Source organism: Juglans microcarpa x Juglans regia, chromosome 7D (assembly GCF_004785595.1).
Source record: "Juglans microcarpa x Juglans regia isolate MS1-56 chromosome 7D, Jm3101_v1.0, whole genome shotgun sequence".
Lineage (NCBI taxonomy): Eukaryota > Viridiplantae > Streptophyta > Magnoliopsida > Fagales > Juglandaceae > Juglans > Juglans microcarpa x Juglans regia.
In genome coordinates, this window is record NC_054606.1 from 19927018 (window position 1) to 19954941 (window position 27924).

Genomic DNA, 27924 nt, shown 5'->3' on the forward strand with positions numbered 1-27924 from the left:
GCACAGCTAGCACATGATGTCAAGCATATATATATATATATATATATATAGCTAGCTGACTGTATGATCCTTAATTGAGAAGAATGAAAAATATTTATGATAATATATATAGGCGGTGTCTGGCCCATGGTGGCATGCACATAAGCTAGCTAGCCTATAGCCATTCCGTTCCGATCGAGGTACGTGGCTTGTCAGATCCACCCCACTTGGCCCAAAAGTCACCTCGTGACGATCGACGGTGGGGTGGTCAATACTAGTAGCCCCGGCCCCTTAATTGGGATGCATGGCCAGTCTATCAAGGCCGGTTGGTCTGCCGATTCTAGTTAGCTGATTTTTTTTTTTTCAAAACCAACTGGCAATTCTACTATAGTCAGATTATGTACTAATTACTTGACAACGTGTGTGTGTGTATATATATGCATATGTATATATATGATTGTCACGTCAATTTGTATATGAATCTTGTACTATATATGTGTGCGTACGTGTGTCCCTGATTCTTACACAATATATGAGTTTTATATGATCTCAGCAACACAGCATCCATGCTTCCATGGGTTTCTTGTGAGAAAGATCATATGCATGCAGCATGCATCATCCGGTACTGTGCATGCCTTTCTTTTTTGTGTTCATGCATGTGTGTTTGTCAAAGCAAGAAAGCTTTCTACTTACGTACGTTCTAGCGAAAAAACATGAAGACAAGCAGATCTCAGTAGCAAAAGCCAATAAATCCGAACCCCCAACCCAACATATAAGACAGACCTAATTGGCTTGACACAGAGACAAGCTCTAGATTTGTACGGTGGGGAAAGCTTGCCACAAGTATCATGGGTTTTCGCGGCGACTATCATTTTCGATTTTTTTGATCATCTAGTGGTCACAAATGTTAATAGAGAACAAAATATATCCATAAATGGTAATAATCATCCTAAAAACTTAGAGCTATCTTTATATATGATATAAATTATCGCAAATACTAAAAAAAAAAAAAAAAAAAGAAAACCATCGACTAAGATATTGTTCCACGTACCCTTTTATGGGACGATCGATATCATGATCCAACCAAACTCATCTCGCCATAAAAGACTTGATCAGAAAACCGATGTTTGTTATATTGGTAAGTGACATCATGATATGCATGCATGCTTGTTTTCATTTAATATTTTTTCGGGATTACGAAATTTGAAAGAGTTCTAGATCTTGCCTAATTTTCTTTTCATGAGCACCACACTTCTAAAACCATTACACGCTTCTATTCTAGCACACTACTTATTCTCTTAGAGTCTTCAAAACTTGCTTTTCGAAGTACTCCTAATGACATTAAGAAGAATTCTTTGAGGTTGGGTGGTTTGGTGATCTAAAGTCTACTGAGACATCTATCACAAACTAATCTAGCTAGTTGATGAACCCTTAAACTCTCAATGACTAAAACCCACAATAATCTCCTCACATAAAATGATATCTCCTTTCCTCTCTCATGAAATGATGAAGGTTTTCTTCTCATTCAGCACAATTTAGCTCTTAAATAGGGAAGCAAACTTCGGAACCACACTTGGGACCAGACGTAAATTAAGTATATGGTATAAAAAATAAGCAAATTTTTATTGGAATTAAGACCTTGATTATGTGTGTAATGGTCCATATATAGTGGTAAGTTATTGGTTGACTTGTAGTACACATGGGTCGATACGAGTTTGACTATGTAACCACCACACTAGTTAGTCCTTAGACCTAGTTTTCCATTGCTTAGGGCTAGCTCATTCCTTTATGGGGAAGCTCGGGAATTCACGGTTCAAGGAGAAGGGAATGGCTTTTTTTCTCTTTCTCCAGCTACTAGCTTTGGCTCTCCTCCCGTGTCCACTTCCGGGTATTCTTCTTTCGTGTAGGGATTGAGTTTTTGATTGTGGATTAACCAACACTCTTTTAAGTTTCAGTATGGTGCATCACTACATCTCACAGTTGCCTACACAATCAACCATGTTCAAAGCTCTTGAGTTCTAGTAGACTTCATTCTCTCACATACAATCAACTACACTCAGGGTATAATAAACTCTGATCAGCATGGTTTTCCATATATATATATATATATATATATATATATATATATATTTTTTTTTTTCATCCCAAAATCTAGTTTTTCCATAGTCACAAACAACCACAGTAGAACAGTTGTCAAGCTAACCTCCTAAGGTTATTCCATAGTTTTGAAGTCACGATTATTGTTCCCAAGACTACTAGGGCTGGGAGGCGTTGCACCGCCACCCCGCCCCAGCTTGTTCGGCATCTGTCTGGTCGGCACGGGGGCCCCCGTTCATAGACGAGGGATATATATACTTAAACAACAAATCGTTTTATTTAGGTTTTATTTTTTATTTTTAAATAAAAATGACGTAAACGATTTTGTTTAGGGTTAGGTTCTCCCCTCGTCTCTTTCTTCCCCTCTCTCTTTCCTCTTTGTCTCTTTAACTCTTCCTCCCCCCCCCCCAATTGTTCTCTCTCTCTCTCTCTCTCTCTCTCTCTCTCTCTCTCTCTCCCCAGCTCCTCCACTTTCTCTTCTCCTTCTTGACGCACGAAATCAAATGCTCATGTGTTTGCAAAGGGAACCACAACCATGAATGGTCATGGGTTTACAAACGGAACCACGACCACGAGTAGTAGTGGGCTTGCAAAGAGGCCCTTGAGCATTCGTGGTCGTGGTTGTTTGTAGAGTTAACTCAAATATGTTGTTTTGGACCTTTTTTTTTCAAATTTGTTGTGAATTTTCGGTTATTTTGAATTTTTTGGTGTTTTCTTATTGTTTTTAGCTTTCTCGTCGTGGGTGGGTGGTGGGGTGGAAGGTCGTAGGGGCCAAACTGTCCCCTGGGAGTCCGAACGAAGGCACCCACCCACCGAGGGTGGTGCCGGGGTACGGTGGCCCAAAGTAGAGCAAACATCCCCAACTCCATAAATTTAGCGGCATACTGCTCAAGAGTCATACCGCCTTGGATCATACTTGCAAACTCCCTTCCTTTCTATTGCTTCATGATGGCAGGGAAGAAGCGGTTGTCAAACTCTCTCTTAAACCATTGCCTAGTAATAGCTTCCATCAATCCCAACTCCATGACAAGTAGCTGCCTCTTTGTGTCCCACCAGACAACACCTTCTCCTTGCAACAAATAGCTGGCATACAACACCTTTTGGTTTTTGGTGTACCCACAGATCTCGAAGGTCCTCTCGAGATCCTTAATTCATTTCCCAGCCATCTTAGGTCCTTCGGTTCTAGAAATCTCGAGTATCGGTACGCCAGGAAACGTTCATAGGAACACCCTATTTGCTCAACATGTTGGTGCGAAGCCTGTTGCTGTTGATCCATGTACGTCCTTTGTTGCTAAAGCTACTACTAGAAAAGTTCTTACTGTCACTGCAGCATGCCCATCATGTGGTTGATGGCTTGAGCCATAACGTAGCTTCCATCTCCGTGCGAACATTCCTCCTCACATGTCTCCTCGGTTTGCTCATTGTGGGGTAGCCTTGATTGTACCATGATGTCTTTCCTCTCATAAGATCAAACTTTATCATGCCCGCATACTCCAAGACTTCAAAAAATTCAAACCTATCATACTAAGATTAAAGCCTAACTTTGAAACTGTACCTAGGTGACTTAAGGATTTATACAGAGATGTAATTGCTCTAGTACCACCAGCTATGACGCCCTTGGGCCCCGCTTGTGATTTGGCAAAAAATAGCAATCTCGAGATGTGTTCCTCACGGGCCACACCCCTCGCAAATGTGATAACTAGTGTGCTTATATGCTCAGTATACGAGTGGATAAAGATTCCCAATGGAAATATATAAAGGGCATGAATAAATACTACTTGCATTAGTACCAGAGAAATTATTAAAACTCATCAAACTATCTATAAGTCATAACTCCACAATTGTCGAGATATTACAGGCTTAGAATTTATCCACCAAATCGTTAAAACTAACATAGTCTAATATATATAAATGGCCCATTCGGGGATAGGTCCTTGTCCTAATCCTCGTGTTGCACTAGATCTTCTTGCTCATGATCACCTTCCTCTCCTACATCTACACCAAAGTCTACGATTTTGCAAAGCGAAATTGTAGTGGGACTACCACATTTCATTCATTAACGAGTGTGCCACGGTTTTCCCTAAAAATGGCCTTTCACACACCCCGGCTCCCTTCGTTGCACTGCGGATAACGACCACGGTGACTTCATTACGAGCAACACTTGGCTTCACGCTCCGTCATTCTCTAGCCTCTGCCAATAGAGAGGCAACAATGTCAACATGAGAGTGTTATCATCTCATATTAGCCAGTTGTTCGCCTATCAACAACTCAAAGAACATCACTCAATTCTTATACACTCCCGAGTAACCAGAAGAGCTTCATCGAGATAATGCCCCATCTCAGCTTAGGGTCATGATTCACGCACACACCCACTTACTCTTCTTTTGTTTAAAAATAGAAACCATACACTTCACAAAAATATAATGTCTTGTTTTAGTAAAATTTGAGAGCAATGTTGCCTAAAAGGACTAGCTTTTATTCTGAGATAATTCTCCAAAATAGCATACACACCATGGTAAAAATTTGGCCAAAAACTGAGTGAGGTAAAATCAGAAAATTTACATAATGACCCTTTACCCGAGAGATGTAATTACCAAACAAAAAGAACAACAATACCAAAAACTGCGTTGAGGATACATCAGACTCTCATCCATGTAATCCAAAAATAGTGGCCCAACTTCTATTCTCTCTTTTACTAGATTGAGACTATAAGCTTAACTAATAGGTTACATGGATACGACACGATCATTTTTCACCCATTGTAAGCGCTATCAAAAAGGGAACTTACCTCGAGCAGTGCCATTTATTGTCTGGTCGTTGATGCCCCCAACTCCACATCGAGTTTGCTAGTTCAAATTAAGGTGCAGCTTAAGCTTAAGGGGTTACGACTTTCTTCTTTGAGTTAGGGGTTACAACAAACGAGAGGGAGCGCACGATTGAAAGAGAATGAGAGATTCTGGGTTTCAAAAAACAGAGTGTGTTGAGATTGATCGGCGTGGAGCTATATATATGGAGGGGCTTGCTTTCACAGGACTAACCTTTCTTGACGCAGGTTGGGTGGTTGAAAGGTTGAACAGTGAGCATCCATTGTCTAGGTGTTTAGTGAAATAAAGGTACGAAGTGAACACTTTGAATGCTCCCGAGCACTTGGTCAAATTCTACTAAATCTCTCGGACTTCCTCATTATCGCATATGGCTAAGCTTTGCTCACTATCACGTATTTCTTGCTTTTGAGTTGCTCGCTATGATGTATTGCTCGCTATCGCATGCTACTCGGCCTTGGTTATTGCTCAACCCTTTGCTTTTGCTATCCCGAATATTGCGTTCTCTTACTATTGATCGCCTAAATCTTAGCTCACCTTCCTTGCCCAAAACCACCTTCTGGCCTCCATATGCGATCTTGAGAAATAAGATGCTACCACTCGGGGTCTTTGTACCTTTGATGAGCGATGTTCTCACACCCAAACCTTATTATGCACAACCCTATCTCTATCATTCATGTCATGTTCATCGATTGCATAAAATATTGCCCGTTAGTTTTACTAATCCTAAACGATTATAATTTTCCAAAACATGGATTGGGTTGGCTCTAGATTCCTTACATGTGCACCAAACTAAATTTCCATATCAAAACTGAATATCTAATAGGCTTAAGGCTCTAAGTTGACTTCATTGTGTCCCAAGAAGCAACTAAGCTATTTTGTACTCTATACATAGCAATACCCATAAAAATCACAATACTCCTCCTTTCAGTGCTTTTACCTTGATATTTTCCTTTTCTTCATGCTCTGGTTTTTGGATTCGTACTAATTCTTTGCACATCCTTTCATTCTTAAGAAGACGACGATTTATATATAAACTAGTAAAGTTCTGCCCTAAATCCTTGTAATGTTTGTCAAGAACATGATGAATTACCTATCCATTCACTATTAAGGAAATCCATAAAATAAAACACATCGAAACCATCTTTTCCAAGCCTTTTTTTTTTTTTTCCACCCAATTTTTCAAGGCCGTATAAATGTTTCCGTGCTTGATGCTTCATGCATGTTCAAGCAAATGCAATAATATATCTTTTTATTGGAACTCAAAATGTGTCAATTCTGTCGCAATGATGCAAGACAATGTCATATGAGCAAGTAAAAAGGGAAGGGTAGGGTTTTTTTTTCTTTTTTTTTTTTTAAATCTCTTGCCTTTTTGTTTGGAAGCAAAAATTCAGTTGTTGTGCAAATGCAACAGCTCTATTACATCTCATTGTAATAGATGTAAAAGATGTCCTTGAGAGATGATGATCAGGAATTACAACTTGTTGGCATGATTGAGGGACAATGCCAATGTGTTTGTGGTAAAGTTTTGATTGTGAACTGTGGCCCACTGCAAGTTGAGATATATGGGGGACCAAATAATTCTGATTTGTATATCATAATCCATCAGTGGTAAACAGTATCGTCCCTTTGTTTGTCCTACATATATCACATTTTCAGCATACTAATTATGTCAGTTGTTCAATCATCACAGGAAACATGTTTCCAAAACCTAGAAAAACATGATAAATCACTTTGGACATTGTTAAAATTCTAAGGAAGGTAAAAATCCAATGACCAATTTAGTAACTCTTTAGTAATAGAGAATATATTTACAACCATGAATTGTACGGCCGCCACGCAATTGCTTTGAAAAAAGTGAATAAAACATAAGATCCACATGAAAAAATTAATTTTATGATAGTAGACCTCACTCTTTTTTAAAGTGATTACGCACTTTACGATTGTATCCATAGAGCATCAATGGACATTTACACTGACATATTGCCACTCAAATTTCTGTCTTCTCTAACAATAAACACAACAAAAAATACCATTGTTTCAGTTGGTTGCAATTTACAGTGGTTTATCTTCAGCCATGTTTCTGCAAATTAACAACTCAACTGTTTCTTTGACGAATGAGGTATTGACCCTATTGACAAAAGCTGATAGTAAAGACCATTTATATGAACGAGAAACCAGGGGAAGTGGAGATATGTACCTGCCTTGGAGAGAAATTAAATGTAATAAACTTTTGGTACTGGGAAGGAACAGTTATAGTTCAATCTGTAATTACAATTTTTTATCAGCTTCCTTGAGCCCGACCAGTCTTGACCTTCCCCCTCAAATTTGGTTCTAGAATCATAATCTAACGACCAAACAGAAATGGATTGATCGAATAATTGTTGTCAGATAAGCATTTTCAAATCTGAGAGATCATCCATGGGTATTTCAAGACCTATGGAATCATGGTCTTGCAAGGCATCTTCGTCAAAGTCTAACCAAGAACTGAAATCTTGATGTCCATCTACACCCAGTACATCCATTGAGTCAAGCTCATTAGGTTGCAAGTTTAGGGGAAGGGATTCCTCCGCCTCTTTCCGTGATTCCTGAGGAATATTACTGGGCAAGAGTGACCCTACTTCTTTGCTCAGTTTGTTGCCGACCATAGCCGCTGGTTGACTAGATCCATGAACTGGCGGACAAGCAGGATCTATCACTTCCATTAATGACAGATGATTGTTCTTTTGCCTGGGCTTTGCTTTTGTTTTGCGTTCACTGTGGAAGTTGTCCAATGAGGAACGACCTGCTCCAGAGACAGAGTTACTTAAATGATCTCCTTTCCAATCCCTGTCTCTCTCACTTCTCTTTCCCTTTGATCCACCAAGAACAGGGCTGTCAATAGCTGATGTCACCCGTGAGGAAGCGCTCCCAACAACATCATCAATCCGCATTTCCCTCTTCTTTCCCCTAATGAGCACAGAGCTATGCTTCGAAGAAGCTTGTTCAAAAGTGTGAATGACACTTTTGGGGGCATCTGAAGAACCCCAGTCAATATTATCACTAAGGGAATCATATCTCTCAAAAGCGCTGGTAACAGCTCCTGTCGCAGCACACAGAGATCCAACAGCTCATTGTCAAATGACAAACAAACAAACAAACAAAAATTGCAAACGCTACAGTTGAAACAGGTTTTTCTCAAAAAGGAAAAGTTGCTCAAAATAAAAGAAAAGGTCAGAGCAAGCCACATTCATGTATATATTGCAGTGTAGCTATTAGGATGTATTCTTACCTAAAATAAATTATGCAGAAAGCATTAATGGAACTCCAAAAGATCATGTGTAAATTTAACTTGACATACCCGATCCCATAGCTTCAGCTTGGTGGGGAGCTTCATTGCATGTATTACTGGCAGTTCCTGAACCAACACAGTCGACTGATTGTGTGTCATTATTGCATGGAGGTACAGAGAAGATGACTTCCTTGAGTGCAGGCTCACTAAAGCAACTATTGCCAGTATCTTCAAATTTTTTACATCTAGCAAGAGTGCGCTTGACAAAAGCTAATGCAACTTGTTTTGAAACCTTCTGGACCACATTTTTTGAAACACAACACCTCCGGCTAGCCTGTAATAGATCAATTGTACAGAAATGAATGGTTCATGATCCATGAAACACCACTGGATCACATACTTATCTGATCAGATAACCACCTAGTATAATACCATAATCCTGAAACTAGGTTTCAGATCCCCTAGAGTTCAAGGCATAGAGTGAGAAAGAGAGAAACACATGAAGTTGGTCGTACATCATTTACTAAGGCAGCAATAAATGCTGTGGGGCCTACATCATGTGTCTCCAGTAGGGGATGCCAGTTCACACGACACACCGCTAACCGTGCACCAAGGGGGAAGGGGGTAAAATATTTTCCCTTCTTGTGATAACTTACTAGCATGAGATTATATAACGACACTGATGCCAAACTCACTGACTGAATAAACAAGCCATAATTTCGGTCCTAACTTAGAAGAAAAGTTAAGGCCAAAAGGCATAATATGTTAACCTTACAATTACAGACAAGCAACATTAATTATGTTAATGTTTAATGATAACCAATGACAAAAATTTCCCCTAATCCACCTCCAACATACAATAATCAATTAGGACTTAGCATGATGGACTACATTGCCAACCAAGCTAGATTGACTACAAAAGATTTATACTGTAGGATGCTCAAAATTAAAATACAAGAAGTTGCATAAGACCATTTAAAAATTGAAATTCCAATCATCAACCATATATAAAGACATGCTACTAAAATTAAGACAATCCAACAACGTCACATATATTAGATACAAAAACAGATGCATGTCACTGACACTATTACACAACTCCAAAAGTAATGTTTGAAAACATTTCAAAAATTTAATTATTAGTGCCATATTAATTACAATTACAGCAGTAGCACCACTCAAGTAACCCCATCATCTAGCTCTACACGCCCATGTTGAATTCACATGAACCTAAATATTGAACACAGTCCAACTTTTATATTTTCTGAACACCCAATTTGGACCCAGAGTGGAAAATAATACAAAAGGTCCACAAATATCAAAATCAAAATATGCTTTATGGCTCCAGGCACCATAATAGATCACTATGCCCATGAAGTGGCCAAAAAAAACCCCAGACTACCCCCACTACATACCGTTATCATCACAATGCTACTGCTACACCCCTTCAGGCCACAGAGAGAGATAGAGTTACAACAAGACCACAACAAGACTTCTTCTCACAGTAAATGCTATTACAACCTGACCATTTGTTCCAACATACAAACACAGAAAAAGCATCAAATGCAACATTAATCTCCCGATTAGAAAGCAATTCTAGATGTCTATATCTTAAGAACCAACAAAAAATTAACTCATATTTGATGGACTTAAAATTTTATCAATATAAACGATGATAGAATAATAAAGGGACAGAACCAATTACCATTCTTTTTTTGTAAGCTAACTCAATCAGTTGGTCCAGTGCAACTTCCTCCATTATCCTGTGAATGAGGCTTTACTTTAATGAAAAAGAATTTAGGAGGGGGGGGGGGGGGGGGGGGGGGGGGGGGGGGGGGGATGATTAAAAATGGTTTTACAAAATATATAACATCAATTCGAGTCTTACCGTCTCTCGACACCTCTCCCCTTTTGAACAGCATCATTTACTTTTCCCAAGTTTTTCTTCTTCATCCCAATCTACCATTTAGTCAAAAGCATTATTAAATACAAATGAGGAGGCCAGGAGTAAATAGAAATTGGGGGAAAACTCGAGTTAATCAAGACAGAAACTGTAAAATAAAGAAAACAAAGAATCTTGAAGACACATTCTTACCAAAAACACTCTAACATATGCTTAAATATGTTTAATAATATACGCTGAAGAAATTTATATATATATTGAGCAGGCCAACCTGTTGGTACAGTACTTCATTAAGTTCCATGATGTCCTGATTAATCACTTCTCCCTCAGCCAGATTAGGCTGCAATCAACAAGAAAGAAGCACCCACAGAGAAAGAAATAAAAATAAGGAACATAAACATATGTAACATCAGGAATTAGTGCCAATAAATTCATCAAGAAAACTTTTCAAATGTATCAAACACAATTCCTCCACGAAGCCTCTAAAATGAATTAATATAAGATATCAAGAAACCCTACCAATGTTTCTGGATACAAGCCAATACTCTGCAGTTCCAAGAGAAGTCTATCATCCAGGCTTAACAGCTGGTAATGGCAAGTAGAGGGAGACAGGTTGCCAGCACTTAATTCCCCAGGATGCAGCTGACCAAGATTATCTAAAGAAATTTCACTGGTGGGTCCTAGATCAAAATGTGAGAATTCATCATCTCCCTGCCACCGTTCATTGCTATGTAAAGAACTGGACATGGTTGGGTTTCTTAGTGAGTTAGATTTGACACTACTGTCACAAGAGAGTCTGTCTAAGTAATTACTCTGAGTCTGAGAATCCACTTTCGACTCAACCTCAGATTCCATTTTGTCCCAGTCTTTGGGTTCAATATCAATCTGGTAACATGAACCACAATGAGAATCATCACTAGCATACTGCAGAGACAAAGTTTTTCCTTCACTGTGGTGGTAAAATTCTTCAATTTCATCTTCTTCTATCAAAGCAGAAAGAACTCTTTGGTACAATGGAGTAAACTTGTCCGACTTTCTAGTGTCAAATCTTCCATTTAAAGAATCTGTCTCAGCTGATTCTTGATGGAATTGGCTTCTTTGTCTTACACCAGAAAATTCACTGACTTCTTTAAGCTCATCAACACCCTGCGAGATTGGAAGAAATTGGCAATCCATCAATATTCAAAGATTTTGGCTTCAGTTATTTGTTTTAGTTACGTTGAAACTGACATAAAATATATATCAGTCATCGGAGGTGTATGGTATCAAATGAAAGCCTTACTATTTTAGCAAAAATCCTTTTTTTTTTAATAAAAACGATAAGTTGAGGAAATATACTACTAATTGCGTACCGAGACATTATTATATGCAATGCCAAACACCTGAGGCATATTCTCGTCAAGCTCCTCTGCAAAACTTAGCTGATACAATATAACCAGAAGAAAGAAAATTGTAAGCCTCAGTCCCAAAGATACTTAAATAAAGTCTCAAATTCATCTGTATCACGACAATTGCCTGTTGCTTCAAGTAGGACAAATCCTCAGAACTGACAGAAGCAAAAATAGCTTCCATTTTATTCCAAAATGGACCGGAACAAGCAAGACCTGCATAAAAAAAGCTAGCATATGTGATAAGTACAAACAATACAAAAAATACTGCTTTTCGAAAGTGATATCACCACTGGTCCCAAAAGCTTAAACCGATGGGAAGAGTTAAATTTTAATATCTATATATTGTCCTCACGTGTGGATCAGACTCCTTATTCAGTGGGTCCAACACATGGAATATTTAATTAATGGAGTGAAGTATAAAGTCCTAGTTCGAACTCAGGACCTCTGCTCTGATACATGTGAAATCACCACTTGTACCAAAAGCTTAAGTTGATGGAAAAAGTTAGATTTTAATATTTATATTCTTAACACCGGAGAAGAGCTAGAATTAGGATACATAAATGAATAAAGTCAAGAGCCATACTACTAGCATTACGAGCAGCATTTGCAGCCACAAATAGTTCTTCACGATCATCATTAGATTCACCTGGAAAATTATACTACCAACAATTAAAACCATGTATAACTGTGGTAAATTTAAATCAAGGAGATATACAATTAGCCTACAATATCTCACACAAAACTAAATTACTCAGCACTTGTGCATATACTATTGAAAATGGAACAATCAAAAGATAAGCCAAAAACCTATGAATGCATAGAAATGATAAGAAGAAGAACCAAAAAAAAAAAATAGAGGTTTTCTAGGTTAGCTAGACTAAAAGCATGAAAACTCGTCTAAAATGCATTACATTGAAATGCAATAACTGCAATAACAAGATGCGAAAATATGTCAAATCCAGCCAGACAGGTTAATATAATTCTGATGTTGCAACCAAACTTTGATAGTTGTAATGTCCAAAAAAACTTTCAAATATTAGAAAACATTTTGAATAGATTTAGATCCTATGAAAAACAGAAATCACAACTTCTGCACACGAGCAAGATGAAGATTCATGGTTTAATTCAAAGTTACCTGTAAAATTCAAAGAATTACTGTTTACTATTGGCCCAACACGAATTAAAGCCTTGCGGTCTTTCAACTTTTTCGAAGGTGGACGACCTGATTTACTGAGATCCAAGAACGCAGTGATTGATTCAATAATGAGATTCCTCACAAATTATATAGACAATTCATATTCCCAAATCCTTATTGCACAAAAGTGAAAAGTTGAATGAACCTTCTATTCTTTTCAGAACTAGGCCTCAAGCTTTGCCGTGGCTTTGTCATTGTTAGAGTCTCCAATTTCTCCACAGCTGGAGGAATTCCTGGCCTCGTTAAGGATGAACCCCTTCCACTCCTTCCATGTCTCTGCACATCTCCAATATCATTATTTGGCATTTTATTCTTTTTTGTGGGCAATACAAAGGCACCAGCTTTATGGATTCCAACCAAGCCAGTGTTGCCATTATCAAACCCTTTCTCTTCCAATTTGTTTTCAATACCAACAGATTCTTCACTTTCAGAAAGTCCAAATGGAGATGAAACATTTTCTGGTTCCTTCTTAACTTTTAGGGTATCATTATCAACACTGCTGGCCAGTAGTGATCCCTTGGTCCCAAGAGACGAAGTTTTTGCACAAAAATTAGTACTAGCAAGGCCTTGAGATGAAATCTGAGCTGCAGCTTCATTTGAGACAGTTGGAACTAAAGTTGATCTCCTTGTGCGTGAATTTTTATGCGGTCTCTGACCAGCCCACTGGGCCATAGGATGCATCGATGAACCTGTGGACATTGTACGCCTTTGGTTATTGGTCACACCTACAACTGGACCTTTATTTAAACCTGCAGTCTGTTTCCAAGCTGGGAAGGCTCCAGATGAATGGTAAACATTAGGAGATGAATCTAGCCTCATGACAGAACCAGTTCGTGGTGCCCTCGAAACCTTTCCTTTTACCATAGTATTAGGACTGCTAGCTGGAATATCCTTCTGAATATTTGACCTAACAAAATAAAGCCACAAACAAATCAACATCACCATAACCACCAGGATGAAAGCATGAATATTAAATATGTCAATGCAATCAGATCCAGATCATGATAGCCTTCACTAATTATGTAATTCTGATTCTGCAACTCCACTAGAAAAGAAAATACAAACTTTTTGTTTCCTTTTGCTAAAAGTCTCTGTTCCAATATAACTGCACGGTCCCTTGGAAGAGGGGCATGCTCCAGCTCATTCCTGACTACCGTGCACGCATCTGAACTAGCAGCTTCAAATGAACCATCCAATTTGTTAATTCCACTAACTCCAGGGGAAGATTTCAATCTGTAACAGATGAAAAGACCAAGTACAGACGTTCATTCTTTCTATATCTTTCACTCATTATTTATTTCAATACTGGAGAATTATATGGAATGATTTTGACTAACAGCACAACATCGCCTCAACAACACAAGAACAATTGTGACTACCGAGCAGATTGCAGTAGCAAAACTTTTACCATTTACCAGTGAGACACTGAGAACAAACAAAATAAAAAGGCAACAAAAGAAGTCCTTAAGCTTCTCCACAATATTCTCACAATCCTCAAAGCCCCAATCATTCTGCTCCCTCAAATGCACCACATGAAGCATATCCAGATGGGGAGGGATGAAGGAGCAAAAATAATATTATCCAAGAATATCCACATAACAAAATTTTTGGATAGCTTGTCCTTCATTCCCCTCCCATCTGGCATGCCAACCAGATGGAAAGAATACAGAGGGATTTCTTATGCGTGGATGGAGGAGGAGCAAAAATTCCACCTAGTAACTTTGTCCAAGGCATGTGCCCCCATATCAGGGGAGGTCTAGGGATTTTAAAATTAATCCCTTTTAACCATATGTTAATGAGAGAGAAAGCCTTTGAACTATGCTGGGAGATTTGGAGCTATGAGGTTTTTTTATGACCAGGAATCTCACCTAGACAGGGCCTTCCAGACCCACCCATGGAGAGTAAACCTGGGATGCATGAACCCATTCGTTAGTATTAAGTAATCCAGGAGAACTAGTGCAGACTCAAATCCAAGACGTCTCAATCCACAACTTTAGGGATATTGATGGGGATTATGGGATCTGTCTATGCAAAAACATTCGCAGAAGTTGGAAATCTCTAAATTGATCAGATTCAAGGTGGAAATTTGCTCCCAGATCGGGCCTATGCACTCCCGGGATTAGTCGGGACGTTGTTCCAAGACACCCGGTCCCAATAAAAAAAAAAAAAAAAAAAAAGAAAAAAAAAAATTGCTCCCAGGTCAAGTTCTAGCACAATGTATTGTGTGGATAACAACCTCTCAAGGGGTCTTCCTAGTCTTGCTCAATATTGCTGCACGGGTTAAGGGTGCTTTGTTGGCATGTGTGTGTGTGTGTATATATATATATATATATATATATAACCAACAGATAAGAGTTTTATTAATAGGTCTCACTTATGGTGAGGAAAACCATGCCAACCACCTTGGTGAAAATCCAAAAACCAAAGTGGCAAAGAAAAAAAGAAACATATTTTTTTATGACAAACTTGTGGGATAACAAAAAAAAAAAAAAAAAACATATAAACTCTATACTTAGAAAGAACAAGCTAAACTTTGCAACATAGACTTGGAATACAAGCTTTTTCAAAACCTCATTGGTAGATATTTACAAACTTCAAATGACACCATTCAATGGGAGATAGAATTTATTAGAACCGCACAAGATTGAAAGAAGGATCTGTTTTTCTCATTCTATGTTGCCGAACTTTCAATGATGCCTATACACAACATAAGCAATGAGGCCATGTTACATCCAAGAATTACCACCAAGCCATCCAGTCACCCACCTTATCCACTTGAAATGCATGTATTCAGGGTTCACCACACTAAAGATCATGGTGTCATCTGCAAATAGAAGATGCAAGATAAGAAGTCCTTCAACATTATCACTCCCTACGGAAAAACCTGGTAATGAAACCCCCATCACCGAGGCCAAGATCATCCTACCGAATGCCTCCATCAACATAACAAACTAGATAGGAGATAATGGATCACCCTATTGTAGATCATGGGAGTTGTTGAAGAAGTTAGTGGGCGTGCCATTTATCAAGAAGTTAGTTGGCCAATATTTATGCCATTTAAAATTTGTCGCATTAATTTGACAAGAATGTGTACTTACCAAAATTCTACGAGAATATGTCAATAATTTTACATTTCTAAACAATCATTCATGAACTAAGGACAAAGTGTATTGGTCTCATAACAAAAAGAAAAGAAAAAAAAAAAGGCTTTTTCCAAAGGTTCTGTCAGCAGCAAATAAACGTAGACATTTTTTCTCATAAATTAGCAAAGCATATCGAATAAAATGGAACAAAAACAATCAAAGAATAATAATAAAATGAAAAAAAGATTATACAAACAAAACTTGGAGAAAAAGAAATAACTCAATTCCAAAAAGCAGCTGAAGAAAGTGAAAAAGAAACCACAGCACAACCAATAAATCTAAAAACAGAGACCAATTTTAGCCCAAGAAAGACTTTAGCCACTTGCCAGCTATATCAGAATAAAGAATTGTTCCTTATAGAACAAAATACCTGAAACCATGAGTGTCACAAGATCGTAACTTAGAATCAGCATTCAGCTTTGGATGTGCAGTTCGTTTTGTATCCCGCTCACCAGTCACCACTCTATTTCCTACAGCTCCAACAGAACGTTTCTTCTTTATTTTTTGATCCAAGCCTTCACCACCAGCAAGCAGTCGTCGAGTCTTTTCTTCAATCCGTACAGAACCCCCGCTAACTGCCTGGAGCAGATCTCCATCCTTTTCTGTGACCATCTGCTGCCTAGAGGTTGCAGAAGGCCTACTATCCAACTGGTAGTATGAACAAAACAGAAAAGAATCTTAATAAACTAAAGAGCAAAAGCAACTTGTAGTGATCCCTTCAGAAAGCACAAAGGCTAGAAACAATAAATGCTCCTGACTCTTATATTACTTGCAGCAGGGGGCTGGGAAAATCTCAACGATGATCAAAGAACTTAAAATTTCACCTTGCACAAATCTCCAGTTGTGTTTATGTGCACAAAATAGAATTTATCATTTAAAAATGCAAAAAACATACCCCTCAAATTGAAAGAAGACTTGAGAGAGAATACTATCGTCATTACTCAATGACTCTAAAGTAGATCAAAACGAATGGACAGTAGAGTAAGAAAAACAGACTTAAAAATAATCCATATATTATGTCACTCCCGCTAAAATAATTTTCAGAAGAAAATTGAAGGCTGAATATTAGAGAGAAAGATGAAACTTGAGTATTAGTATCCAAATACCAACCCGCACATCTGCCACTGACGTACGAACACGCTTATTCATCCCAATAATCTTTGATTTATCCTCCACTGTTTGAGTCACAGTGTCAATAGCGTTTCTGTATGTCTGGTTTCGCATCTTTGCTAAGTGTATTCCACTGGACCTCTCACTTGATGAAAGATCACTACGCTGTCGCTTCTTGGATATTAAGGCATCCCTATATTTGTCTATTTTGAGAATTGATTCGCGTAATAATTTTGTTCTATCCCTGGCAGACACCATTGCAGCCTCATCAACACAATACAATGTATACTATATAACTCTTTCGTAGCATTATAATACCGATACACAACTTTACATATAACTACTGTCTAGCACACAAAAACAAGACCTACAGGAAAATAAGGTTCTCTTTTATTCCTAAAAGGAACATACAAATATAAAATGTACACCAAATAATCACTAATGAATATCTAGATGGTACCGAGGGTATTAAAAAAACTGGTAGAACTGGGACCGAACCGGTGAATATCTAGATAGTACCAGGTGTGCTCGGTTCGGTTCCTAACCGGTCCAGCCCGTAACCCATTCTAAACTGGTCCAATACCCATTTTCATATTTTCAAAACCAGTTTGAACCGAACCGGACTAGTATATATATATTTTTAATTTTAATTTTAATTTTTTATATAATTTTGTATATTATATTATATATATTATATGTTAAATTGCTAATTAATATAATATGAAATTTTAATCTTATTATTCATGTCTATTAATCTTATAACATAAAATTAATATAACATTTGATATAACTTAAAATTAATCTTAAAGTTTTAATATAACATTTGATTTATGATATAACATAAATTAATCTTATATTTTTAATATAACATTTGAATTTTGATATTAAAATATATTTTTTAATTTTATAATTTTTTAGCCAAAAATTATAAAATGAGGGATATGAGTCAATCATTTGCTTAAGTTTTGTTGGAGTATGATTTTATTTATCCATAAAACTGGAAAAACCAGACCAGGCCGGACTGAAACTGGAAAAACCAGAAGTTCTGGTTTCGGTGGTTAATCGGCCCAATATTGGTTCTTAAATTTCCAGAACTGGTGAATACTGGTTTGGTTCTACAAAATGTCCAAAACCGGACACTCAGCTTAGGAGAAGCACAGGTGCCTTGCAAATTAGAAGTTGAGAAGACCTATGATCATGTGAATGGGGAGTTTCTTCATTGTTTGCTTAGGAGATACAGATATTGAATAGCGCATTATATTTCTCCAGTGCGCCTTTTATTGGTGAATGGCACTCCCACTAGCTTTTTTAGCAACTCTCGTGGCAAAGAGACCCTACTCTACACGTTAATTTTCGTTAATTTTATGGAACCTCTTAGCAAAACGTTATCAACTACAGTCAGTTTTATCTCTGATTTTTTAATGAGAGCAAGTTATCTCAATGTGCTTAGCATTTCACATTAGGAGATACAGATATTGAATAGCACATTATATTTCTCCAGTGCGCCTTTTATTGGTGAATGGCACTCCCACTAGCTTTTTTAGCAACTCTCGTGGCAAAGAGACCCTACTCTACACGTTAATTTTCGTTAATTTTATGGAACCTCTTAGCAAAACGTTATCAACTACAGTCAGTTTTATCTCTGATTTTTTAATGAGAGCAAGTTATCTCAATGTGCTTAGCATTTCACATTTGTTGTTCACTGATGATATCCTGATATTTTGTGAGGCGAACTTGGCTCATCTCCGCTCTTTGAGGGCCCTGTTCCATGGTTTGAAGTTGCCATTGGGTTGAAAGTCAATTTAGCTAAGGTTGTGTTTGTTTCGGTGAAAGTTATTTTTGGGGAAAACATTTTCATCTCTTGCCTTGTTTGGAAAGGGTAGAAACAGGAGGTCAATGGAAAAGGAATAGTGCCTCAATAGGAAAATAATGAATGAATTGCCCCTCTCCAAGGTTGTAAGTCATTTTCCTCATTTTACATCAAAACAAATGCAGATTAAGTCAAAGCTGGCTCTGGTAGGTAATGTCCCTAATGTGGATAATCTTGCTAGTATGATAATCTTGGCCTCCTCTTGGATGCCTCTTTGAAGGAAAAATCTATTTGGGATGGTGCGATAAAGAAGATTGAGAGTTGATTGGCTGATTGGAAGAAGACATATTTGCCCAAAGGTGGTAGGATCCCCTAGATCAAGAATATTCTCTCTAATTTGCCTATGTATTTCGTGTCTATGTTTTCCCTCCCCATTAGCATGGATAATCGAATAGAGAAGCTGCAGCAGGAGTTTTTACGGAGTGGGCCAGGTAAATAGTTCAAATTTCTCTCAGTAAACTGGGCCAAGATGTCCTCTTTGGTTTCGGTTGTGATTTGGGAGTTCAAAACTTGCTTTTATTCAACCGTGCCCTTCTAGGAATTGGCTATGGATGAACCAAAATGAGAGGGAAGCCTAGTAGAAAGCCATGATGGATTCTAAATCTTGGTGTGCTAACAAAGTACATAAGCCATATGGGGTCGGGTTATGCAAAATCTCAAGAAAGGATGAGTTTCTAGTCATACTAGACTGAAGGTGGGTGACAACTCTAGAATTAATTCTAGCATAATTTATGGTGTCATAGTAGGGCCCTCAAGGTAGCTTTCTCAGAGATGTGTACTATTGCACGTGCATTGGAGGCTTTAGTGGCTGGTTTGCTAAAGTTCTCCGACCGCACCCCTTAGAGCACTCTCATTAGATTAGCTAAAATTAAAGGACATTTTTTATGAATGTAAAAGAAATTTGACTTTTGGCTATTCCATTCACATAAATATCCACATTGGAATAGCTATTTTTTCATTATATAACAATAAAATAATATAAGATGAATTTGATTTTGGTTATTCACATCAAATCTCCACATTAAATTATACATTTATTCATTATAAAGTAATGAATAACTAATAATTTCAAAAACATTTAATTTTTTTAATTATTAATTTATTTTATTTTATCATATTTTACTATTATACCTATTATATATTAATTAATAATCATATTCTTATTAAATTAATATATCACTAACTCAAATTAATATACCAATTGTAATAAAATATGTGATAGAAAGAAAGGGAGAGAGAAATAATTAATAAAATATGTATTTGATGTATGTACAGTAACTTTCAAATTTGGAAAAACTTTTGAAAGTCACTGTAGCTAAATTCCATTTGGAATTTAGCTAATCCATTATGAGCATATTTTGCTCTCTAATAGCTAAATACTCGATGGATTTGACTTTTAGCTAATCCAATAAGAGTGCTCTCAGTGGAATGTTCCTTTTTTCCATAATGGTGCATGTTGGGTTATGTGTAGCTGGTTGTGAGCTGAGAAGACGTCAAGCTGAGAGTTTGCCCAACTCTCGCTCGACATGGCGCTTGAGCGAAGCACAGGCAGAAAGTTCATTGGAGTAGCGTTCGACATTGGGCTCGAGCGAAACTCAACCCAAGAGTTCGCTTGAGGTGCACTCGATGGTTGATTCGAGCGAATGTCAAATAGAGAGTTTGCTCGAGGCTCACTCGATAGGCCGCTCGAGCAAATGTTGGAAAGAGAGTTCGCTCGAGCGAATAACCTAGAAAGTTGTTGCCTTAGGGTTTCTCGTGTCCTGCTATATATATGTAATGTTTAAAAGCAGAAAAACGTGGCTTGAGTATTAGATTAAACAAAAAATAGAGAGAACAGAGATTTTGTGAGCATGAGAGAGAGAGAGAGAGAGGCCAGATGCTCCAACCTTCCTATGTTGGGACAGAAGCCGGATGGCATGGATGATACTGATTGGAACCTGTTAGATCGACAGGTCTTGGTGGTTATATGGCTCACTCTGTCAAGATCAGTGGCGCACAACGTTATCAAGGAGAGAACTACTGCAAATCTCATGACTGCTTTGTCAGGTATGTATGAAGAGCCATTGGCGAATAACAAGGTGCATCTAATGAAGAAATTGTTTAATCAGAAAATGGCAAAAGGTACGTCTATGGCCCAACATCTAAATGAATTTAACACTATCACAAATCATTTGTCATCTGTTGAAATTGAGTTTGATGATGAGATTAAAGCACTGATTTTATTGGCATCATTGCCAAATAGTTGGGATGCCATGAGAATGATTGAGTAATTATGTTGGTAAAATGAAATTAAAATATGATGATATCTGAGATTTGATCCTTGTTGAGGAGGTGTGCATGAGAGATTTTGGCGAATTCCCGAGTTTGGGTTCTACCCTAAATGTTGACAATCGAGGCAGGGGACATGACAGGTCAAGTTCCATGAACAAGGGCAGAAGCAAGTCGAGATCTAGGAAGCAGATCACTTGCTGGAATTCTGGCAAGTCAGGCCACATTAAAAGAGGCTGCCGAAATCAGAAGAAAACTGAGGATGACGTTGTGAATGTTGTGGCCGAAGAAATATAGGATGCTCTATTTCTTGCAGTGCACAACCTAGTTGATGATTGGGTGTTGGATTCAGGGGCTTCATTCCATACCACTTCAAATCGAGAGATCATGCAGAACTATGTTGATGGTAAGATGTACACGATTGCTGGAGAAGCAATGGATGCACTGGGAGTGGGAGATGTCCGCATTATACTCCCAAACAGGAACGTGTGGCCTTTGCAGCAAGTTAGACACATTCCAGACCTGAAGCAAAACCTAATCTTTGTGGGACAACTTGACAATAGCGGTCATTCAATAGTGTTTTCAGGAGAAGCATGGAAGGTCACAAAGAGCGTGTTGATCTTGGGGCGTAGTAAGAGAACTAACACTTAGTATTTGACATCAGGGCCCAATGATGTGCAAGAAAATACAGAGTTGCGGCAAAATAGGTTTGGTCACGCGAATCAGATGGGGAAGCAAAAGGGAGTCAGTTTTGCAATTCCTCATGTATCTACAAGCCTGGGGAAATCTCCTAAGACCGCAATGCAGAGCAGAGGTGTGAGAAACAGGGATAGAGCATCTGCTGATCCAGGATCGTCTACACCTACATTTGTTGCTCATAGAGTTACCAGGACAAATAGACCTCCACAGTGGTATTCACCTACCTTGAATTATATCCTACTGACTAAAGGTGGTAAACCAGGGAACAACGGTAAAATCTCGCGAGAAGGGAGATCGAGCAAGTGAGAGTTAGCTAAGAAAAAGCTGACTGGACTTCCAAGGAGGAAGTAGAAACTACACAAGAGATGGGCACATTGACCGAAGACATAACAAGTTGGTAGCAAGTGGTGGGATCAATTACCCAAGTCAGAGAAGGGGACCTCAACAACAGGTTCTCTGATGTGTGCCAGGGTTAGTGTGAGACCAGATATTCCCAGTGCAATGGGAGTTGTGAGTCGCCAAGTAGATTTGTTGATTGAGGGAATTATATGTGACGAACTGAAGTCGTGCATAACTTCAGTTGGTCTTATGGCTTGAAGACGGGGTGTTGTGAGCTTCAGAAGTGATAGGGCTTGTGCTGAAGATTGTGGCTAGCATGTGGATGAACCAGGCTCCAAGTAGGAGATTGTTGGGTTATATGGAGCCTTGTTGTGAGCTGAGAGGACGTTAAGTCGAGAGTTCGCTTAACTCTCACTCAATATGGCGCTCGAGCGAAACTCAGGCAAAAAGTTCGCTCAAGTAGTGCTCGACATTGGGCTCAAGTGAAGCTCAACCCAAGAGTTCACTCGAGGTGCGCTAGATGGTTGGCTCGAGTGAACGTTGGACAGAGAGCTCGCTCGAGCCACGCTCAACACTACGCTCCAGCGAATAACCCAGAAAGTTGCCGCCTTAGGGTTTCTAGCACCATGCTATATGTATGTAATGTTTAAAAGCAGGAAAACATGGCTTGGTATTAAATTGAACAGAAAACAAAGAGAACGGCGATTTTGTGAGCACAAGAGAGAGAGGCCCTAGAGAGAGATAGAGTTGAGATTATGAGTAGAGGGAAGCTCTTGTAACTCACTATGTGTTGTAAATTGCCTACAGCTCCGTGGACGTAGGCAAGTTGTCAAACCACGTAAATCTTGTATCGTGTAATTGTGTGATTGATTCTTGTGTTTCTGCATTTATCGTTTCACTGTCTTTCTCGCTATCGTTGTTTGTGGGTGTGTGTTATTCCCCCAACAGTGCATGACGAGGAGGTTAATGCCTTCAAAAAGTTCTTCAACCTCTTATACTCTACTAGATTACGTCTTGAAGGTGCAAATAAAATACTTGGCCCATACCAAGAAAGGAAAGCTCATTGTCCAATCTTTCTATAAGACTCGTACTTCTTATGCCTCAAGACAATAACCATTTCCCTTGGAGGAATATTTGAAGACTAAGGTGTCTCTAAGCGACCTTTTTGCCCGGACAACCTCCTTAGGGAAAATCCTCACTATGGACCACCGAAGGAAATATCATATCATTGTGAAAGATTGGTGCCAAATGTGCTAAGAGATTAGGGAGTTTGTAGCCCACCTTTTACCCCATTGTGAGATTGCCGGTACAATTTGGAATAATGTATTCAATGAATTGGTTTGGTTTGGATTATGCCTGGAAGGATGGGAAAAATCGCTTTGCCAATTGTAGAGGGTTGTATGGCATCCCACAAGTGCAACAGTGTGGAAAGTGGTCCCTAATATTCTAGTGTGGTATATTTGAAGGGAAATAAATGATAGACATTGTAAGGATCGCAAGCAAACACTACAGGAGCTTTAAACTTTCTTATTTAATACTTAGGCTCTTTTGTTTTCGCAGATGAAATGAGATGAAAGTTGAATAAAATATTATTAAAATATATATTTTTATATTATTTTTGTTTTGGAATTTGAAAAAGTTGATTTATTTATTTTATTTTGTGTAGGAATTTGAAAAAGTTGTAATGATTAGATGAGATGAAATAAGATGAGTTGAGAAGAGTTGTGAAAACAAACGAGGGCTTAATTCCTTTGAGTAGCTTCTATAGATTGTATGGGCTGCATTTCCATTATTTTCTCATCTCTTTTCCTATTTCTAATCAAGTGTTCCTCATGTATGCTACTTGTGTATTGGGGCTACGCCTTTTGCACTTTTTGATGGTCAAGATATTTTGATCTTCATGTTAATCTCCATATAATTTGATACTTTTATATGTCATGTATGAAAAATTTTAAATGGAAAAATCCTAATGATTTGAAGATAGGGTATAACAGCTGTTACTGTGTTATGTGTCAATCTTTAAAATATGTTATACCCTATCTTCAAACCATTATGATTTTTCCATTTAAAATTTTTCATATGTGGGATTCTTTAAGTCCCAATGTTTTACTCAAATCAGCAACTTACCAATACCATGTTTGCACTCACTTTATGTTCCGTCCTCTTACCAACTTTTCAATATCATTAAACCATTAATTATTTTTGTGTGCATATGTATCTTTCTTGTCACATGATTGATTAACCACCTACAGCATAAAGGTCTTGCGGGTGCTTCATTGAAAATCATATTACATATAACCAAGTTTTTAGATCCCCAATCTATATTGAAACATACAGAATCCCACAACACACAGCAATTATTGATGAAGGTCTTTTGTGTGTGTGTGTGTGGATTATGCATCTACATATGTCTTCAAAGGACATATTTCAAGTGCCATGTAATGGTGTCCTATTTGTAATATCAAAGTAGGTGATACATTTCATTTACACCATGACGAATGGTATATGCCACACATCATAACTCGTCAAAATTGCTCTCTCCCATTACCAGATAGATAAGTCCCATCATCCCATTAATTGCAAGGTTTCCACCGGTCTCAATCATGATACATTCTCATTCTACTTCAATCACGAGGATTTGTTTCTTTTCTAAAAAATGGCATGTCATGTCATTAAAAGAAAAATATGTGATAGGATTTGTGATAGGATTTAGTAATAAAATGAGTAGAATATACCTGGCCTTTCTAGACGCATCTTGGACACTTTCTTTGAAGTGCTTTAGCTCCTCTGTAGCCACCGGAGGTGGAGGTTTAGGGTGGGCAACTCCAAAGGAATGGTCCTCTGATGTATTCCCAAGAGGAATGCCAAGAACCCTTCTTAGCTCTCCTGTGCGTGTATATTTCTGATTGCCTAATACAACCGGGTCCAATGGCAAACATTGAGGCAGGGGTGGTACATCAGGTGATGGTGTTGCACTCCCCCGGATTACAATATTCCCAGGATTAAACATTATGCATTTAATGCCCTTGCTACGACTTCCAAACCTGTACAAATAGCTCGCAGACTATAGTCCAAAATCAACTTAAATCTCTTACTTCATGCACTAAACGATGACATATGGGTAATAAGGATTTCAATTGACTCTCCTAATTAGTGTTGCTACAAATGCAGGTCTAGTGTAGTGGCCAACAATAACGACAAGGAGTACTTCAGAATGCTAGGAAAGAGTACTCTTTGTTTCAATCTAACACTGGGAATACCAATAAAAAAATCTAGCACTAGGAATGATTGATGAGAAAGTCAAAATGGAAAAAATGCTCAGATCTTGGGAAATAAAAAAAAGCAAAATCAATTGAGCATTAAACAATTACAATCTCTAGGCTTGGTTGAGTTCGTTGAGTTTTTCATATTCAGGAACAAAAATAACAGAGAATCCAAGACAACTCCGCCCGGCTGCCCATCTTGTCCTTTCCTCAAGCATGAACCTTGTTTCATCAGAGATTAAACCTCAGTGCATTATACAAGATGAGATAAAACCCAATTAATACTCGAACGAACATGAATATCTGACAACCTAATAACCATAACTAGCTCTAACTCTATTGCCAAGGAACCGGGAAAAAAAAAAAAAAAAAAAAAAAAGGAGAGAGAGAGACAAAAGGCCATTATAAAATTTTTAAAAATTGAACTTTTAATATCACTAAAATTTACGACAGATTAGAAAAGCATTTTCGCGCTTTTTTTTCGAAATTTTTAGAGCATACAATCTGGACTTTTCTTTTCCTCGGCTTTCCGGGAAACTAAACAGATGAAACTAAATAAAATTGAGCGCTCTCAACTACAAATATTTAAATACAAACATTATTTATGGGAAAATTAATGGACAAGATCAACAGGGTTCGAAATGAGATTAGATGAAAAACTTCAAAATGAGAGCGAAGTGTGGGAGCATTACCTGAGATTCAACGAGGTCGTGTTCAGATCAAACTTCCCAATTTTAGACACAAAACTAAAGTAATGAAGCGGGAGGGACGAATCCCACTTTATAAATTTGTATTTTGTGTTTGGAAAATCATATCCATCTCATTTGACAATTTGTTTTTCAGGATTATAAATAAAAATGCTTTTTTCTTTTTCCAAAACTTCATGTTTTCGTTAAATAAAAATAATTTTATTAACATTTCTCAAATTTATTTTAAAGGAAAATAAAAAAAATAAACGAAAAATATTATTATTGATGATTGTGAGAACTTTAATATGGACCGAAGAATGAAAAAGTTATAACCTTTATATTTTTATATTTTTAGGTTTATAAATTTAAAAAAAAAAAAATCAAAGTTAGTTCTTGAACTAACACCTTTTTTTTTTCTTTTTAAAAAAAAAAAAAAAAGAGTTTGGGTCACATGTCCACAAGTGACCCATCCCCGTATTTATTCATAAGACTCTCACTTCTAGCAGAAGAATAACCATAACAAATGAAACCAATACATCTAAAACAATATTTAAAACCCAAACAAATTAGGATTCCCCACAAATAATTACCCAGCAAAACCCAGCACATCAAATTATATCATGTGTCTTACATAAGCCGTACCCATTAAATCCAACCTATATAGCCCTCTCACCACACAAGGCAAATCAACGAACTCAAAAATAAGCCACTCCTCCCCCAACGCACCCAGCTTTGCCAACTCATCAGCCACTTTATTTCCTTGACATTGTATTTATATAAAAAGTATTTTTGATTCTTGAATTTCATGTTTAGAAAAATATCTTTATGTGATTTTCATTTAGTCATATGCACATGATGTTTCACGTGTCTAAGAAAATATAAAATAAATATACATATATATATATAAGGAGTTCTAGAAATAGAAACACTAAAAATTGAAGTAAAAATCATTTAAAAACAAAATAAAAATATAGAAGAAACATATATTAAAAACAGGAACAATTCAATGCAAATTGAGGGCTATCGGATATTTTAAATGGGTTATTTTATGATCTTTAAATTGTGAAAATTAAATTGTTATGTTTTCTTAATATTTATTTATTATTGTATATTTAAATTGTTCTTCTTTTAAATTAATTGATTGTGAGATTTAATTATTTTATTTTCATTGTATCATTACGTTTAATTTATTTTAATTGACTTGCGGTTTTAAAATCGTTTTCCTTGGATCATTTTTGTGACCCAAGAGGTGAGGATTGGACCTCATTTCTTTTTTCCACTTTTCTTTTTCTCTTTTTCTTTTCCCTTTCTTTTCTTTCTTCCCCTTTTCTTTTTCTTCCTCTGCTCTTCTTTCTCCCGCGCGACGCACCTCCTCCCTCTCTCCCGTCCGATTTCTCCTCCACCCAGCCCGCCGTCGTGAGCCGCCTGTGACCGACACCGCCCCTTCCGTTCACCTCCCCATCGGTCGACGACCTCACCTCCCAAATCCCAGCCCCTATCTCGCCGCCGATAGCCTCCACACGCAACACCCAACCACGGTTTTCTCTTCCTTCGCACGCCGCCGTCGCGCCACCTCCGGCCACCATCTCTTCACCACTTCATCCCCGACCTCTTGGCAACCCAATGGACCCAACCCCGGCTCCGAACCATCACCAGTGAAGCACAACCAAGCCCATCTTCGATTTCGACATTTTTGGCTTTAAAACCACTATTTGCGTCGCCACCCACGGCAAACCACCACCACCATTAGCTTCACCGACCTCTTTAGGCCCTACCCTATCAATTTCGGGTCTTAGTTTGTCCCCATTCAAAAGTGGGTATTTGAAACCCACGGCCACAGTGTATTTTACACTGTTACGTTGCTGAGTCACCACTTCTTGCACCT

At 37.9% G+C, this 27924-nt stretch overlaps 1 protein-coding gene across 3 annotated transcripts; it reads right to left on the bottom strand.

Annotated features, from left to right (window-relative positions):
- Positions 1 to 6881: 6881 nt before the first annotated feature.
- On the bottom strand, positions 6882 to 26199 carry LOC121239556. 3 transcript variants are annotated; one of them, XM_041136822.1, is made up of 16 exons: positions 26043 to 26199; positions 24823 to 25131; positions 16918 to 17155; positions 16172 to 16449; positions 13724 to 13891; positions 12804 to 13565; positions 12599 to 12693; positions 12047 to 12109; positions 11582 to 11676; positions 11425 to 11493; positions 10592 to 11218; positions 10344 to 10412; positions 10058 to 10128; positions 9875 to 9932; positions 8239 to 8503; positions 6882 to 7980 (listed from the first exon to the last, which is right to left on the bottom strand). In XM_041136822.1, exons 2-16 carry the CDS (start codon positions 25095 to 25097, stop codon positions 7286 to 7288), a joined length of 3828 nt encoding a protein of 1275 aa, XP_040992756.1. In that variant the 5' UTR covers positions 25098 to 25131; positions 26043 to 26199; the 3' UTR covers positions 6882 to 7285. The 3 variants fall into 3 exon arrangements, with proteins under 3 accessions (XP_040992756.1, XP_040992755.1, XP_040992754.1); XM_041136821.1 differs by having other exon boundaries at positions 11588 to 11676; positions 16912 to 17155; XM_041136820.1 differs by having other exon boundaries at positions 16912 to 17155.
- Positions 26200 to 27924: the final 1725 nt, after the last annotated feature.